This window comes from Quercus suber, unplaced genomic scaffold, assembly GCF_002906115.3.
Source record: "Quercus suber isolate HL8 unplaced genomic scaffold, Cork oak 2.0 scaffold_364, whole genome shotgun sequence".
In the NCBI taxonomy this organism is placed as follows: domain Eukaryota; kingdom Viridiplantae; phylum Streptophyta; class Magnoliopsida; order Fagales; family Fagaceae; genus Quercus; species Quercus suber.
In genome coordinates this window covers 698,063-715,114 of record NW_027069816.1, presented here as the reverse complement: position 1 = coordinate 715,114, position 17,052 = coordinate 698,063, and the positions used below count along the sequence as shown (strand labels likewise).

Below are 17,052 nucleotides of genomic sequence, written 5' to 3'. Positions count from 1 at the left end.
GCTCTTTAGGCTTTTTGTGTACATGAATGAATGTGGTTGTTTTCCTGACTATACAGGGCTAGCAGTGACTGTTGTTATGTTTGTGACAACTTGCTTGATGGCAATGGTGATGATAATAGTGTGGAAGCAAAAGACAGTTACTGTTGTTGCATTTCTGTTGGTGTTTGGATCAATGGAACTGCTTTACATCTCTGCATGTATTTTCAAGGTACCTGAGGGTGCATGGATTGCACTTACAGTGTCTTCTATCTTTATGGCTGTAATGTACATATGGAATTATGGAACAATGAAGAAACACCAGTTTGATGTGGAGAACAAGGTTTCGATGAATAGGATAGTGTCTTTAGGGCCAAGCTTAGGAATTGTCCGGGTCCCTGGAATTGGGCTTGTATACACTAATCTGGTAACAGGGGTACCAGCTGTTTTTGGACATTTTGTGACTAATTTACCTGCATTCCATCAAGTGCTTGTTTTTGTTTGCATAAAATCTGTTCAAGTTCCCTATATTTGTGAAAAGGAACGAATTCTCATTAGTAGGGTAGGCCCAAAAGAGTGTGGCATGTTCAGATGCATTCTGAGGTATGGTTACAAGGATCTGCAACAAGAAAATTACAATTTCGAAAACAGATTGGTGTCTGGACTTGTACAATTTGTAGAAACTGAGGATGAAACTGCATCAAAAGCAACTGATTTTTGTGGAGAGTTTGGAAACTCAGATATTGAAGCCTTCAATTCTTCAGTGCATACCACCTCAATTTCATATCCTGAAGAGGACAGAGTGAGGTGTTCATGTGATATTCAAGCGATGACATCTGATATTGGTCGTGTGGAAAGTTTTCTTCTTAAAGATGAGTCTCTGCAGATTTTAAAAGCCAAAGAATCTGGCATCACTTATGTTTTGGGGCATTCCTATGCAAAGTCAAAGAAACCGTCTTCCATTTTTAAGAAATTTGCCATTGATGTAGTATATGCTTTTTTAAGCAAGAATAGTACAGAGCCTAATATTCTCATGAAGGTGTCCCCTACTTCTTTGCTGGAAGTTGGTATGATTTACTATGTCTAAGTTCTAAAGAAAAAGTTCACTTCTTGCCAGAGGCTTTTCCCCACAAGTGTTATTTCTTTTCTGTTAGATTATCTGTTACTGATCTTTAGGTTGACATGCTACACTCTGTATCTCAGGATGTAAATTATGTATATAATTTTATCTTTTTAATAAATGAACACCACATAGCAGAACTGGCACTTTAAGAAAAAATTGTACATGATTCTTTTAGGGACAAGGAAACAGAAACGTAGTCCCATAGTGATGGTTGTCGGGGTCAAGTTTTGGAAAGGCTAAGTAAAGCAGAAATTGGTCCAATCAGCCCCAGATTCAATAAGTGTAAAGAATAAGAGAGACATGCCCAAAATTCACATTATTTGCTGATTAGAAGTTAGTGGTGCATCACAAAGAAATACCCAAAGGTGCTACCTCAAAAGGGAGAAAAATACATGAAAATTCCTTATCTTTTATTAAGTCATACATATAGCAGAATGGGAAAATAAAATTAAGGGAGGTAGTAAGGGAGTTAGTGTAGATGATGACAACTGCAATTTGGAAGGGTTTTAGACGAAGGTGATACAACTTAACCTACACCTTCAAGAATGGTTACTGACATTGATTGCTCAAGATGGAGATAACTTTATGGAATTCATTGGTCTACATGGAGCACAATCAACCAATATCACAAGACCCAGTTTTAATTTAGATCCTTAGTTGTATTTGACTATATGATTTGGGGCTCCTTTGGTAAGAGATTTCTAGTAATGTTGTTCAAGTGTTGTGGAAATATGTGTGGGTAAAAAAATGTTGTGGAAATACTTGTTTAAATAACTAAATATTTAAATATCTGTTTGATTGCTGAGAAAACAAAGTAAAACAGAGTAATCCAGCCAGTTAAACTAATCGCAATCAACATGCATTAATATTTTAGATGTCTGTTTGGTTACTGAGAAAAACACATAGAATCTCCAACAAAGCTAAAAGTAAATTCGTATAGGAACGCTCTAAAGTAAATGCTCCATTATTTTCATTTTCTTAGCAACCAAACAGGAAAAGGAAAAACAAAAAACAAAAACGCTCCGCAAGATAACAGTAACAAAAATTACATATCAATAATTTTTAACAAAACCGTTGAAAGTTTTTGCACAGTAGTGACACGTTGGGAACGTATAAATTGTGAAGTATAAGATTTATTTAGTTTTAAGAGTTTTTCTAAGCAACCAAACAGGAAAAGTAAAGAGAAAGAAAAGGAAGTGGAGAGGGAAAAGGAGTTTCTAACCAGAACGTTGGTAGAGTCCATTATTTTGCTTTGTTTTGAGCTTGACTGATGCTAGCAGATACTCTCTCTATTATATTTATAGAGAGAGAGAGAGAGACAGAGGGGTTAGTGAGCCCGTGGGGGTTGGTTTGAAATGTTTTGTCCAATCAAGTGGGTTGGTGGCGTGCGCTATTCGGGACCTTCCATTTTGCGTGTTGTCGAGTTAGTAAAGCATTTGGGATTTTGGGCTTTAACCGTTTGGGTTCAAGTTATTCAGTCTTGGTCTTGGGCTCTGCTTAAAGATTTTTTTTTTTTTTTAATTTATAAATTATATATAAGTCAGCACTGCCATGTCAGCTCATTTATATGAGTTTTTTGGATTGAGACCGGCTATTGCACCATGTGATTCCTTTTTATTAGTTGTGATAAAAAAAGTTAAGTAGGTTATTTACTTATTTTTAATATTATCGTTAGATCAAAAAGATTTAAAAAATAAAAATAGTTAAAACTTAAAAGAGGTAAAAGATGAAAAGTTGTAACTTTTTGTGAGTGATTTTGGGAGTATTGCACAAAATCCAAACCTGAAAATTTTCTTTTGAAGAAAATTGATAATGCATTATATTAAGCTTTAGATGGCCAATTGGCCAAATACCACTTATTTTTGAAATTTTTCGCAAAAAAACATTGTTTCGGAAATAAAATGGCTATCTACCACTTTTCTTGGTACTCGAGTTCATGAAACTCGAGTTCCTCATCAGTTTTGCCACTGTGGCACTGCTGAGTTAGAATTTGTGTGATTAAAAAAATTAATGTGGTACTCGAGCTTAGTAAACTCAAGTACCATGCAACACAATACTTGAGTATACCAGACTCGAGTCGACGAGTACCTTTTATAAATAAAATGTAGATTATTTTATTTTTACGGTACACAATACTCGAGTATATCGGGCTTGAGTACTTTTTATAAATAAAATGTAGATTATTTTATTTCTACGGTACTCAAGTTTACCAAGCTCGGATACCGTGTAATTTTTTTTTTGTTTGGGGATAATCGACAAATAAACATAAACATAAAAATAAGTAGATTTTTTATGTTTTTATTTATTTAAATTGAAGCATTGTAAAATATAGAGAATTTAATTTCAAAATACTTTTTTTTTTTTGGGATAATCGACAAATAAAACATAAAAATAAGTAGCTTTTTATGTTTTTTTTATTTATTTGAATAGAAGCATTGTAAAATATAGAGATTTTAAATCTAGACCAAAGAACTGCCAAAATAAAAAATTGAGCGGCATTGTTGCTGTACTTAAATAAGTTGTGACAAGCAACATAAATTGAGCAGCATTGTTACTGTATATTCGAATCTACTTACTGCATTCATAAAATCTATTTTCTACATTAACTAAAACTGTTCATTGTTTTCTCATTAAAATTGTCCACTATTTTCTACATAAACTATTTCTAACATTCTGTATAAAATTATTTTCTGTTCAGCATTATTTTAAAAATTGTTCACACTCTTTTCTGCATAAATTATTTTCTATTCACTATTTAAAAAATTGTTCAATACTTTCTCATAAAATACCTAGTAAAATCGTGTTTTCTAAATTTAAAAGCCAAATCTGAATGCTTTTTCATGTTTGAATTTCACAATAATCGAATCTATTTTTCTGCATCGATAAAATCTGTTTCTACATTAATAAAATTTGCTCTCTGCACATCATGTTTATTGTATATTCGAATCTGCTTACTACATTCATAAAATCTGTTTTCTACATTAATTAAAATTATTCATTGCTTTCTCATAAAAATTGTTTATTGTTTTCTGCATAAATTGTTTCTAGCATTCTGCATAAAATTATTTCTATTCAGCATTATTTTAAAAAATTGATCTCTCTCTTTTCTGCATAAATTATTTTCTATTCACTATTTAAAAAATTGTTCACTGTTTTCTCATAAAACACCTCATGAAATCGTGTTTTCTAAATTTAAAAGTCAAATCTGTTTTTTAAATAATGTTGAACAGAAACAATTTTATGCAGAATGCTAAAAACAGTTTATTCAGAAAACAGTGAACAATTTTTATGAGAAAACAATGAATAGTTTTAATTAATGTAGAAAACAGATTTTATGAATGCAGTAAGCAGATTCGAATATACAGTAAACATGATATGCAGAACGAAAATTTTATTAATGTAGAAACAGATTTTATCAATGCAGAAAAAATTGTGAAATTCAAACATGAAAAAGTATTTAGATTTGGCTTTTAAATTTAAAAAACACGATTTCACTAGGTGTTTTATGAGAAAGCAATGAACAATTTTTTAAATAGTGAATAGAAAATAATTTATGCAAAAAAGAGAATGAACAATTTTTAAAATAATGCTGAATAGAAAATAATTTTATGCAGAATGCTAGAAATAGTTTATGTAGAAAATAGTGAACAATTTTTATAAGAAAACAATGAACAGTTTTAGTTAATGTAGAAAATGGATTTTATGAATGCAGTAAGCATATTCAAATATACAATAACAATGCCGCTCAATTTATGTTGCTTGTTACAACTTATTTAAGTACAACAACAATACCGCTCAATTTTTTATTTTGGCGTTTCTTTGGTGTAGATTTAAAATCTCTATATTTTACAATGCTTCTATTTAAATAAATAAAAAACATAAAAAAGCTACTTATTTTTATGTTTATGTTTTATTTGTCGATTATACCCAAAAAAAAAGTATTTTGAAATTAAAATCTCTATATTTTAAAATGCTTCAATTTAAATAAATAAAAACATAAAAAAATCTACTTATTTTTATGTTTATGTTTATTTGTCGATTATCCCCAAAAAAAAAAAAAAAAATTACACAATACTCGAGTACCATAGAAATAAAATAATTTGCATTTTATTTATAAAAGGTATTCGAACTTGGTATACTCGAGTATTGTGTTGCATGGTACTCGAGTTTACTAAGCTCGAGTACCACATTATTTTTTTTTATCGCACAAATTCCAGTTCAATAGTGCCATGGTGGCAGAACTGATGAGGAACTCGAATTTCATAAACTCGAGTACCAAGAAAAGTGGTAAATCGCCATTTATTTTCAAAACAGTGTTTTTTTGTTAAAAATTTCAAAAATATGTGGTATTTGGCCAATTTGGCTGCTTTAGACATAGTTTACTGTTTACATTTATCCTCGGACTAAGGAATTGTGCAATAGCTTCTTTCTTTTCATTTTTTTTTTTTTTAAATAATGGGAAAACCTTTTTAACTTTTCTAACTATCCTATATATTTCATACTGAGGGTAATTGCACGGCGGATCCAAATTAGAGTATCCTCCACCCAAGAAAGGAAAGACTGCATCCTCATTACAATTCACCTCAAAGGCAAGTCCCTGTGATGCTATATTACAACGACTTGGACACCATGAAAAATAGGAATAATTCTAGAATCACATAAAAATCATAATTTTTGTCCAAACTATCTTACATGACAAATTATAACTAGTTGTCTATCATTTACACACGAATCTTTTACTCATAAATTGTCATATGAACAGTGGTGACAAAAGTTATAGTTTTTTATATGGTTATATAGAATTTTTGAAAAAAAAAAAAATAGCAAAAGCTTCTAGCTAGCATCTCCATAATACTGTATCTGGTGGCCTACTCCCAGAAAAGAGAGCCCCAGGGTTGAAGCATGACAATTTTTAACCAAAAAAAAAAGCACAACAATTTTTCACCCAAAAAAAGGACAACAATTTAAAAAAAAAAAAAGCACAAGAATTAGCTTGTGTGTGATTCACATTCCACCTCCAACCCATATCTTTGGCAACTTCAAGTGCTTCCCACAAGACAAAGGACGTCTACTTTTATATATTCATCCTTTGTAGTTTGTAGCACCATCCTTCAATCGTTCGTGTGTCATTCCAATGCATTGATCTCACGAGTCTCAAATGAGCATGGGAAACGATCTCTACTTCTTACTTGCAAAGGTCACAAGAGAAAGGTAGGGATGATATGCTTTGCAAATAGGTTTGTTTTAGTGGGTAGTAATGTAATAGTATATTGTGAAATGCTCTTCATATGAAGACCTTTATCTTGGTAGGGTCTTTGTTAAATTATCGATTTTCTTAAAAACTTAAATTATTCAAAAATGGTAAATTTAATTATTTAACTACATAATTCTAACAATCCCCTTTACATGTGGGCTTAAACTACATTTTAATAGGCGAGTCTCAACATGTGGGATTTTAAATAGGAAGTAGAGTGAAAGAGACGGATTTCGAATTCAGAACCTCTTCCTCTAATATTATGATAAATTTAATAATTTAACCACACATAATTCTAACAGACTCTAATTATCCATAACAGAGTCCACTTTGCCTTTGACAATCTAAACTTAAAACTCTCCAAGTGTTTATTACTCATGCAATCCTCCACTACCCAAAAGTAAGCACCGCTCATGGTAGACATCTCATTTTGTACCCCTACTAACTTAAGGGCTTAATGACGACATTAGGGATCAAGTATTAGCCAAACTAAACACAACCTAGCTGTGAAACGTTGCCATTTTGCACAACCTTTGTGTTGATTGCAAACCTGCAGGCCTTCAAGCCGCCTCCCAGTACTGGTGATCCCTACTCACCACCTTGTCAATGACTAGGTCTATATGTGTTTCTATGAGTCAAAAGAGAGAAGAGAAGGGGGCATGTGTGTGCGAAATGAGAGAAATAACGTAGTTTATTTAAAAATATATATTATTGAAAATTTTTTAATAAAACATTTTACAATTTTCACACACAAAATTTTCAATCAGCTAAAAATATTGTCAGATTTCACCAAAATTTTACAATAAAAAAACCTTGAAAAATGCTGAAATTATTTTTCTAAAATATTTTAGAGCGAAATACACATAGCCCTTAAATTCACTTCTGCTCACGGCTTTAAGTACGTGAGTACCATAACTTATGGTCCATAAGTCAAAGTGAATACGAATCCGGCTTTGCTAAGGGTGTCTCAAATATATATATAATTCGGCTGAATAAAAAAGTAAAAAAGATGGTCAATGGCGATGGAGATGTGCTCTAAAATTTCCATGTGATACCAGTCTACCGTCTACCACAAGAATACCAAGACGAAGGGTGCATTCGTACGTCTTCGCACATGTGGACAAAACATATCGAGCATTCGCATATGAATAATGCTAATACCATAACAATTCAAATATAAATATTTTTTACTACTTTTTATATACCATTCTATGTTTCACTGATTAGAATGTACCATGTTTTCATTTTATTTTTTGATGGGACCGATGAGCCCTTTTTCTTAGACGAACAAATCAAACATCTCCGTCCACATCTCCATGTCACTGAAAAATGGAAGAAAGCCATTCAATGCAGTAGATAATGCCTCAGATGGTTACAAGACCAGCTGTATAGATCGTTGGAAGCCCATCAAGTCCTACATTACTGAGCATGGAAGCGTTACCAAAAGAAGTATTAAAGCCACAAAAAAAGCCACAACGGCTAGATGCTATGGCACCATATATAAACACTCCATAAAACGAATACAAGGTACAAGGAATCCAAATACATGCCATAACTCTATTATCTGATATTTTCTTGGAATTTCCAGACGCTGACTTAATCATCGGAGACTCTTTGGTAGGCACCACACCGGTAGTGCTTGTCCTTATACAGAGGACTGCAAAGACTTGAAGGAGCAGATAGAAGAGCTCATATGAAGAGGGAAGCTGCAAAATTCGTAAAGAAGGGAGATTCCACTAGGCCCAGAGACGATGGCGGGGACAAGATAGAAGCCTCTCCAAGGAATGACGATCACAAGCCACATTGTCAGCAAAATGTGATAGAAGAAATAAAGACGATCACAGAGGGACCATCCATAGGGGGGTCGTTCAGATCCATCAAGAAATCATACCAGAGGCAGGTGAACAGCTAGGGCTGTAAACTAGCCGAGCTTTATCGAGTAGTGCATGTTCAAGCATGACTCGTCAGGAAGAATCAAAAGCTTGAACTTGGTTGAGCGTGTGACAAGTCTAAAAATAGTATTTGGGCTTGAGCTCGTGGGAAAGCCAAAAAGCTTGAGCTTGACTTGGCTTGGCTTGATTAATTTGTCAAGCCAAACTCAAGCTTAATATCAAGCTCAAACTCGAGCTCAGGTCAAGTTTTTGAGCTTAAGATCTAAAAAAATTACATTATTAAATGCTTAAATCTCTAAAATTAAGAAAAAAGAAAAAGAAAATAGTATACTCATTTTATCATGCATCTAGTCCTACTTATGATTAGCCATTATTCAAATTAATAATTTACATAATTAAATTCATTCATTCATCATTCCTTGTCTACAGGTTTAGCAATTATTCAAAATACAATTTTTACATTTACATTAGATGGTGAAGGACTAGAAAAATACATATTTGTAACTATTATGAATGAGAAAATATTAACATGTTTCATAATTTTACTTTAGATGATTGATAGGGAAAGATCATATGTGACCTACTTAATTAATTATTTATTTTTAAATGTAACTATAGTCTAAAGTGGTTTTTCATCAATTTAAAGGAATGAAAAAATTAAGGTAATATAGGTAGTGGTCTTATGTTAGCAATATTATTATTAAGATATGTGTAATGAGTATATTTAACTAACACATATAAACTTATAAATGAGTCTATGCTTGAATTGTTGTCTATCAAGTCTAATAGCTCACGAGCTTCTTTGTAAACAAATTTTTTTTGCTTGGGTCGGCTTGTTTATTAAACGAGCCTAAAACTAAGGCTCAAGCTTGGCTTATTTATAAACAAACAAATATGAACAAGCTTTTTATCAAGTCGAGCCCGAGTTGTTCATGATCGGTTTGGTTCATTTACAGCCCTGAACAACATCCATAGGATACCACCCTTAAAGCACAGACAAACGGACAGGGATATCCTATTCTTAGAGGAGGACGCTAGAGGAGTGAAGCAGCTGCATGACGACCCCCTAGTTATTATGCTTACGATAGAAGGTTTAATACCAGGAGAATCCTCGTGGACAACGGCAGTTCTGCAGATATCATCTATCTTTTGCTTTTCAACAATTGAAGGTATCCCTCGAAAGGCTACATCCCTTTGACTCCCCCCTTGTCAGCTTCAGTGGAGACAGAGTGTACCCTAAGGGCATAGTGACACTGGCAGTCATAGTGGGAGCTTACCTGAGACAATTGACTCACCAGTTGGACTTCCTGATAGTAGATTGTCCATCCTCCTACAATGTAATCATCGGGAGGCCTACACTCAATTGTTGGAAGGCAGCCATGTCCACCTATTGTCTGAAGGTAAAATTCCCAACAGAAAATGACATAGGCGAGGCAAAAGGAGATCAAGTGTTGGCCAGGGAGTGTTACCAGGCTGTATTAGCAACAAAAGAAAACCATACGTGGATGATCGAAGAGAAAGAAGAAGAGAAAGTGGAAGCCTTGGAGACAGTAAAGCTGGTCAACGGAGACACATTAAAGATGACCAAAATAGGGACGACTTTGAGTCCTGAGATGCAGTCGAAACTAGTCTAGTTCCTCAAAGAAAACCTGGACGTCTTCACATGGAACCACGAGGACATGCCAGGTATATCCACAAAAGTCACCCAATATAGGTTGAATATGGATCCCGAAAGGAAGCCCGTCCAGGACATAAGTTGCTAACGTTCATGGATGCATTCTCAAGGTACAATCAGATAAAGATGGCCGAGGAAGACCAGGAGAAAACCGTCTTTATCACAAGCCAATGGCTTTACTGCTATAAGGTAATGCCTTTTGGACTGAAAAACGTAGAAGCAACTTACCAGAGGCTAGTAAATAAAATGTTCAGTAAGCGAATCGGGAGGAACATGGAAGTATATGCGGATGATATGCTCGTCAAGAGTAAGGAAGAGTCTACTCACCAGGACGATCTCCGAGAGACGTTCACCACTCTCAGGCAGTACCAAATGAAATTGAACCCTAGTAAGTGTGTATTTGGAGTTGCCTCAGAAAAGTTCTTGGGGTTCATGGTGTCCCATAGAGGGATAGAAGCAAACCCAGAGAAGGTACGAACCATACTAAATATGACATCGCCCAAGACTGTCAAGGAAGTCCAGAAGCTTACAGGGAGGATAGTAGCACTCAACAAGTTCGTCTCTAAAGCAACGGACAAATGCTTGCCTTTCTTTAAGACACTGAAGCAAGCTTTTGCCTGTACCGACGAATGTAAGAAAGCTTTCCAAGAACTTAAGCACTACTTGAGCAATCCATCCCTTCTGAGTTCGTCCAAGGAGGGGGAAAACTTGTATTTATATATGGCAGTATCAGCAACAGCTGTGAGTGTAGCCTTGATTTGGGAAGAGAACAAGACGCAGCTCCCAGTCTACTACGTCAGTCAAGCCTTCTAAGAGGTAGAAGCCATGTACCCCCGAATAGAGAAGATTGTGTTCCTATTGATCGTAGCCTTACTAGGAATGACAATAGGTCGGATTCGGGCCAGGTTTTTCCATACCCAAACCCGACCCATGGGGTAAGACCTGTAGCCCGGACCCGATCCATTTAGGGCATTGGGTTTTCTCCAAGGCCCGAACCCGCCCCAGTCGGGCCTCGCGGGCTCGTTTAGGATTGGGCCCAATTCGAGGCCCAACCACCATTTTTTTTTTTTTTTTTTCGGGTTTAAAAAAAACGGCTGTAATTCGGACGATATTACCTAGCTAAAATAACCAAATCAGTCCAAATCATTAAGCCTGCATAAAGCCTATAATTTATTAACCAAATCAGTCCAAATTTATTTTTGCTTGCATATTGCCTACATTGAGCCTACATGGCCCAAATGCCAAATCAGTCCAAATTAATCATAGACTACTAATCATAAATTAAGAAATCACATGTTAATTATAAATCTATAAATCAATAAATCATAACTAATATCATAATCATAATTCAATAAATCATAACTAAGATTTTAAATCAATAAATTACCTAGCTAAGAGAACCATTTAATCATTAATCAAAAAAATCATAACTAAAATCAACGGCTAAACATAAAAATAAAATAAATCCAACAAGTCTAAGAAATAAGTATCAAAAGTCCAACAAGTCCAAGAAATTAAAAAGCTACAAAATATATCCCACAAGTTTAGAATAATTACAAACCAACAAATTAATCCAACAAGTCTAAGAAATTAAAAAAACTACTAAATTAGTACAAAATGTTTAATCTTCATCAATTGTGATACAACTCCCATCAATTGTGGCACAACTCCCATCATCTTCATTTGGCTCCCCATCATCAAGAATGGATTGAAATATACTATCTCCAGATATAGTTGAAGAACCTACAACAACAATGAATTAAAAAATGGAATAAACTTCATCCAATTGTAACTAGCAAATATAAAAACACAATTTTGATTTTATAAACAGAAATTAGACAATTGCTAACCGTTGATTTCACTCCATAACCAATTCTGAGCACACATCATTGCCTTTATAGTCTTGGGATGTAGCCTACTACGGTGTGGACTTAAAAGTCTCCCACTAGTGCTAAAGGCAACTTCTGAAGCAATAGTTGTGATGGGAATGACTAAAATATCTCTTGCAATCCTTTGTAAAGTAGGATACTTGAGACCATTACTTTTCCACCATACCAAAATATCAAAGTCTTCACTCCTCTTTAAGACTCCCTCATCAATGAATAATCAAATTCCATTCTACCACTCTCATGTTTCTTTGAACTAATTGAACTATTGTTCACAAACCCATCAAACCTTGACATTGACCCAATCAACCTAAATTTTATTTGTGCCACTTGATTTGAAGTACTTGCAGGCATATGAGAACTTCCTTCGTTACCTACAGGAGACTCATCTACATCTCCATACTCATCAAGCAAATCATAACAAAGATTCTTAATTTTTTCAATCTCCAAATCAGAATTATCACCATAAATGTTAGAATAATAAAACTCCAATAACTTCATTTTATATCTTGAATCTAAGATAGCAGCAACAGCCATAACAACACTAATATTAGCCCAATAAGAATTAAATTTAGCAAGCATGCTTTCTGCCATCGTACTTATCATCTCACTTGAAGACAAACTCCATTCATTCAATGCAATTTTCAACTCACACACCAAAGCAAAATACATATTAGTTGTGGGGTACTTACGACCAGAGAAAAATTCAGTCACACTATGAAACAACTCCAACCTCCTACAAATATCTTTGGCTACCTCCCAATCATGATTACATGGCAAACAAGTATAAGATGTTTCACGTTTAGTCAAACGCGAGAAAACATCTTTATAAATTAATGCAGTAGAAAGCATTAAGTAAGTTGAATTCCAATGAGTTTTACAATCTAAGACTAACTCTTTGGTGCATTGAACATGCAATTGACGTGCACTTTCTTCAAATTTTTGCCTCCTTTTTGGTGATTCAGTCTAATAAATCACACTATCACGAATCCTTTCAATACCATCACCAATAAGAGACAACCCATCTTGAACAATCAAATTCAAAATATGTGCAACACACCTCATATGCAACATAGACCCACCCAACATAAGAGAACTAGTATCAAGCTTATTCAAGAGAAATCTTATTATGGCATCATTAGTACTACAATTATCTACAGTTATTGTAGACAACTTCCTATCAATATTTCACTCTAAAAAACAATCAACAAGGACATCAGCAAGGACATCTTTCGTATGTGGAGAAGGAACATAAACAAACCTAGAAAAATAATAGGAATAATTATAACATAACTAAATAAACATTCAATTTAACATAACTCAATAAACATTCTAAATGTAAAGTCTTTAAATTCAATTTATAGATAAAAAAATTACTTTAAAACCCGGTTTTGCAACGTCCAAGTATGATCAATAAAATGAGCGATAATGACCATAAACCCTCTCTTTTTGTTACTTGAAGTCCACATATCAGTTGTAATTGCCATCCTACTTCCATTCTTGTCTGTGATCTTCAAAGCTTTCTCCCTCTCATTATCATAGATTTTAAGAATGTCACTCTTCAAAGTATTTCTTGTGACAAGTTTAAACATAGGTTGAAGATCAGCCACAAACTCTCTAAACCCAATGTGATCAACCATTGAAAGGGGATATTCATGTAGGATGACCATACGAGCAAGCTTATTCCTCACTCTGACTTGATCAAATTGATAATTATTTAAACTCATAGTTCCATCCACCTTATTTTGTTGTTTAATTAAGACTTGTTGTCGTATATCTTTAAACTTCATCCGTGAACATCTTGCTAAATGATTACACAAATGGGTTGTACCTTGGCTAGAATCACCCAAGTAAAGTTTGCCACAATGATGGCATTGAACTTTAACTTTTCCTTCAACTTTCTTCTTTGTAAAATGAGCCCAAACATCTGAGGTAGTCTTTCTTTTTTTACTTGTATCCAAGTCCTCATTTGTAGGCTCTTGCTCTCTCTCTCTCCCTCTGTCCTTGGACTCCCTTGACTCCCTTCTTGTTCCTTTACCTCTAAGTCCACTGTCGGGGATTTCGGGCTCCTAATTGATTCAGAACTTTGGGAGTTATAATTAAAACAAATTATCACAAATTTATTATTACACATACTTATTAATTAATAGGCACAAATTCATAATTACACAAATTCACAAATTAAACATGATTAACAACAAATTCAAACACTTACTCGTTGTTTAATGGGCATAAAGGTGATGGTGATCCTGAGGGTGAGCTGCCAAGCGACAATGGCGAGGGTAATAGTGAAAATGGCGAAGGAGACAGCATAGTTGGCAAGGGACAACGTCCGGTTCTTAAGGGAGAGCCGCTTGGTGAGGAAGAGCTAGATTTGTTTGTGTCTTCCATCTTCGTTTTAGGCTCTGCATTCCTAACAAACACAAAAAACAATACTTCATTGCCATTGTCATCACAACCCAAACAATATTTAACAAACCCAATAACAGTATAACGCCACAAACACCTTAACCCATAAACCAAACCCTTAACAACAACAAAGCAAGTTGCAAGGCATGAAAGCAAACTAAAGAAAGAAGCAAAGCATAGCAAAGCAGAGAATCAGTCAATAAAGAAAAGAGAAAGAAGCACAGAAAATCCAATAACATTTCCCCACATTGTTCTTACTTTCTTTTGTTTATTTTCTATTTCTTGTTTGAAATCTAAACTAAGGTTTGTTCCTTTTTCAGCTATCAACAGAGCACAGAGCTTAGAAACGAGAAAAAATGGAAAAGCAAAAAATGGAAAATCCAATAACATGTTCATGTTCTGACACACACACCTAATGCATCCAATCAAATTACCTATAACTCAAGTTCATGGAGGTTGAGTTACAAAACGTCACTATAGGTCCTTAAAACGTCACTATAGGTCCTTAAAACGTCACTATAGGCTCCTTAAAAATGTCACTATAAGGCCTAACTTGATTTATCTCAACTCGAGTTTCAAAAGATGGGCATTTCCTTAATTAGTTTGAAAAATGGGGCAAAACGCTACATAATTTGTGCGAAAAGGGCATTTGCCCATTTTCTCCCCCATAAAAATGGTGGGGTTTGTCCTGCTAGGAAATCTGTAGTTGACAACTGTCATACATTTGGTCCTTTTGTCCACTCTTGTTAAGTTTCAGGGACATGTACAAAAGTTTAATGATATTTTGAGATAGAAATAAAACCTAACTAATAGTTTAGAACTTTAAGTTCTATTTTCACACCTAAAATATATATTTTGTTTAGAGGCATCGACCAAAGTGGAATTTCAAGTATGAGAATAGAACTTTATATATATATATATATATATATATAAGGAATAAAATAAAACATGTACCATATTTTAAAAAACTTTTGTAAATAAAATTAATTTTTTCATAAAATAGTTTAGTTTTACGCTTGCTTATGTGATTTTTATTCCTAAAATATTTTAGTGCTCTAGTTAATCTTCTTTTCAAATCTCTATAATTAAACCCAAATAAAAAAAAAATCACATTTTTCAATTGACCAACCCACGGACAAGAAAAAAAATGAGAGAGCTTTGAGCAGAGAAATAAAAGAAAATAAGTTTACAAAAAAAAAAAAAAAAATCCCCATATCCATATGCTTCTTCTATCCATCAATTGAAATTCATCAACCCTTTCTTTCTTATAATATTAGTTTTTCATTTCTTTTTTCCTTTAATACCCATGTGTGTGTGTGTGTTTTTACATACATCAATTATTGAAATCAAAATTTGGTAAACATGAAAACAAAGTAACAAGTTTCAACACAAAAAAAAATATAAGCTAAACCCAAAAACGGCGATAGCTCGATGGGAAGAGTCAACGACGTGAGCTGAGGGAGAGGGACTGAGGGTTGGACTAAGAGAGGGAGGCGTGAGGGAGTGTCGTCATGTTGGAATGAGGGTGGGGTTTGTGACGATGGTGGTGAGGCGGTGGTTTTGGTATCTCAATGAGTGGATTTGTGGGTTGTGATGTTTTTTTTTCTTTTGGGTATGTTTGGACTTGTCGTGAATCGGCGGCGTATATGGGTTGTGGACCTGTGGTGTTGTGATTTGGTGGTTGGGTGTCTCACCGTCTAAGTTTTGGTGGTGTTCACGGTGGTGGTTTGAGAAGAGTGAGGGTGAGGGAGTGTGGGGCTGTTGGATTGAGAGGGAGGGAGGCTGCTGAAGAGTGAAGGGTGAAGAAATGAGAGATTAGGGTTAGATTTTAGGTATATATATAGGGTATTTTAGTAATTTCAGGTTACCGGGTTTTTACCGAGCTGGGTTTCGGGTCGAGTCTTGGGTCGGGTCTCGGGTTTTTTTTTTTATAAAACCCGGACTTAACCCGAACCCGCATCGGTTTTTTTTTTAAACCCATACCCGACCCTATTCCTAATCGGACCGGGTAAAACCCAGCCCATTAGGGTCGGGCCGGGCCGGGTACTCGCGGGTCGGGCAAAAATTGTCATCCCTAAGCCTTACGCAAATTGTGACCCTACTTCCAAGCAGCGAACCCTATCTTGGTGATGACGGCCCAACCCGTTAAGAAGTTCATGAACAAGCCTAAGGGCCAAGGCCGCAGGAATGATGGTCTAGTGGGCAATCGAGTATAGCCAGTTCGACATTGAGTATCACCCCAAGATAGCTATTAAGGCATAGGCGTTAGCAGACTTCATCGTTGAGTTCACCAACCCAGAATAGGAAGAAACAACTGACGAGTCCGAAAGATGAACGGTTCAAACAAATGGTTCGTCAACCTGAAAAAGGGGCAGAGTCAGGGTCGTCATCATCACCCCTGAAGGAGAGATGCTTAGATATGGAGTTAAGCTAAAGTTCCTGGCCATCAATAATGAAGCTGAGTACGAAGGAATACTAACGGGACTAAGGATTGCAAAGGCATTAGAAGCTAAAAATTTGTTCTTCCAAAGTGATTCAAAACTGATAGTGGGACAAATAAAAGAGGAATATGAAGCAAAGGAAGAGAGAATGCAAAAATACCTCCAGCTGACGAAGCATTTAACAAAGGAATTTGATCGGATGGAATTCGCACAGATCCCAGATGCTAGAACAGTGTGGCAGACGAGATCGCGAAACAGGCGTTGTCAAAAGAAGAATCAATGAGTATAGACTTGAAGATGGAAGTCTAGAAACATCCCAACATTGAAGAAGCTTCTACCTTTGTAATCCAGAGTGCAAACAACTGGATGACCCCAATCCTGTCCTTCCTCCAGGAC

At 35.0% G+C, this 17,052-nt stretch overlaps 2 protein-coding genes and 1 long non-coding RNA gene across 3 annotated transcripts; 1 reads left to right on the top strand and 2 right to left on the bottom strand.

The window, feature by feature from the left end:
* The first annotated feature begins 9 nt into the window (after positions 1 to 9).
* On the top strand, positions 10 to 1,217 carry LOC136061935 (potassium transporter 1-like). The gene has a single exon (XM_065760398.1). The coding sequence runs from the start codon at positions 23 to 25 to the stop codon at positions 1,061 to 1,063; it is 1,041 nt and encodes a 346-aa protein (XP_065616470.1). The 5' UTR covers positions 10 to 22; the 3' UTR covers positions 1,064 to 1,217.
* Positions 1,218 to 11,347: 10,130 nt separating this feature from the next.
* Positions 11,348 to 11,879, bottom strand: LOC136061936 (uncharacterized). Its single transcript, XR_010623783.1, has 2 exons — positions 11,771 to 11,879; positions 11,348 to 11,663 (listed from the first exon to the last, which is right to left on the bottom strand). It is a non-coding gene; the product is annotated as an uncharacterized LOC136061936 (long non-coding RNA).
* Positions 11,880 to 12,994: 1,115 nt separating this feature from the next.
* LOC112012725 (zinc finger BED domain-containing protein RICESLEEPER 3-like) lies at positions 12,995 to 13,533 on the bottom strand. Its single transcript, XM_024045117.1, has 2 exons — positions 13,184 to 13,533; positions 12,995 to 13,067 (listed from the first exon to the last, which is right to left on the bottom strand). Exons 1-2 carry the CDS (start codon positions 13,531 to 13,533, stop codon positions 12,995 to 12,997), a joined length of 423 nt encoding a protein of 140 aa, XP_023900885.1.
* Positions 13,534 to 17,052: the final 3,519 nt, after the last annotated feature.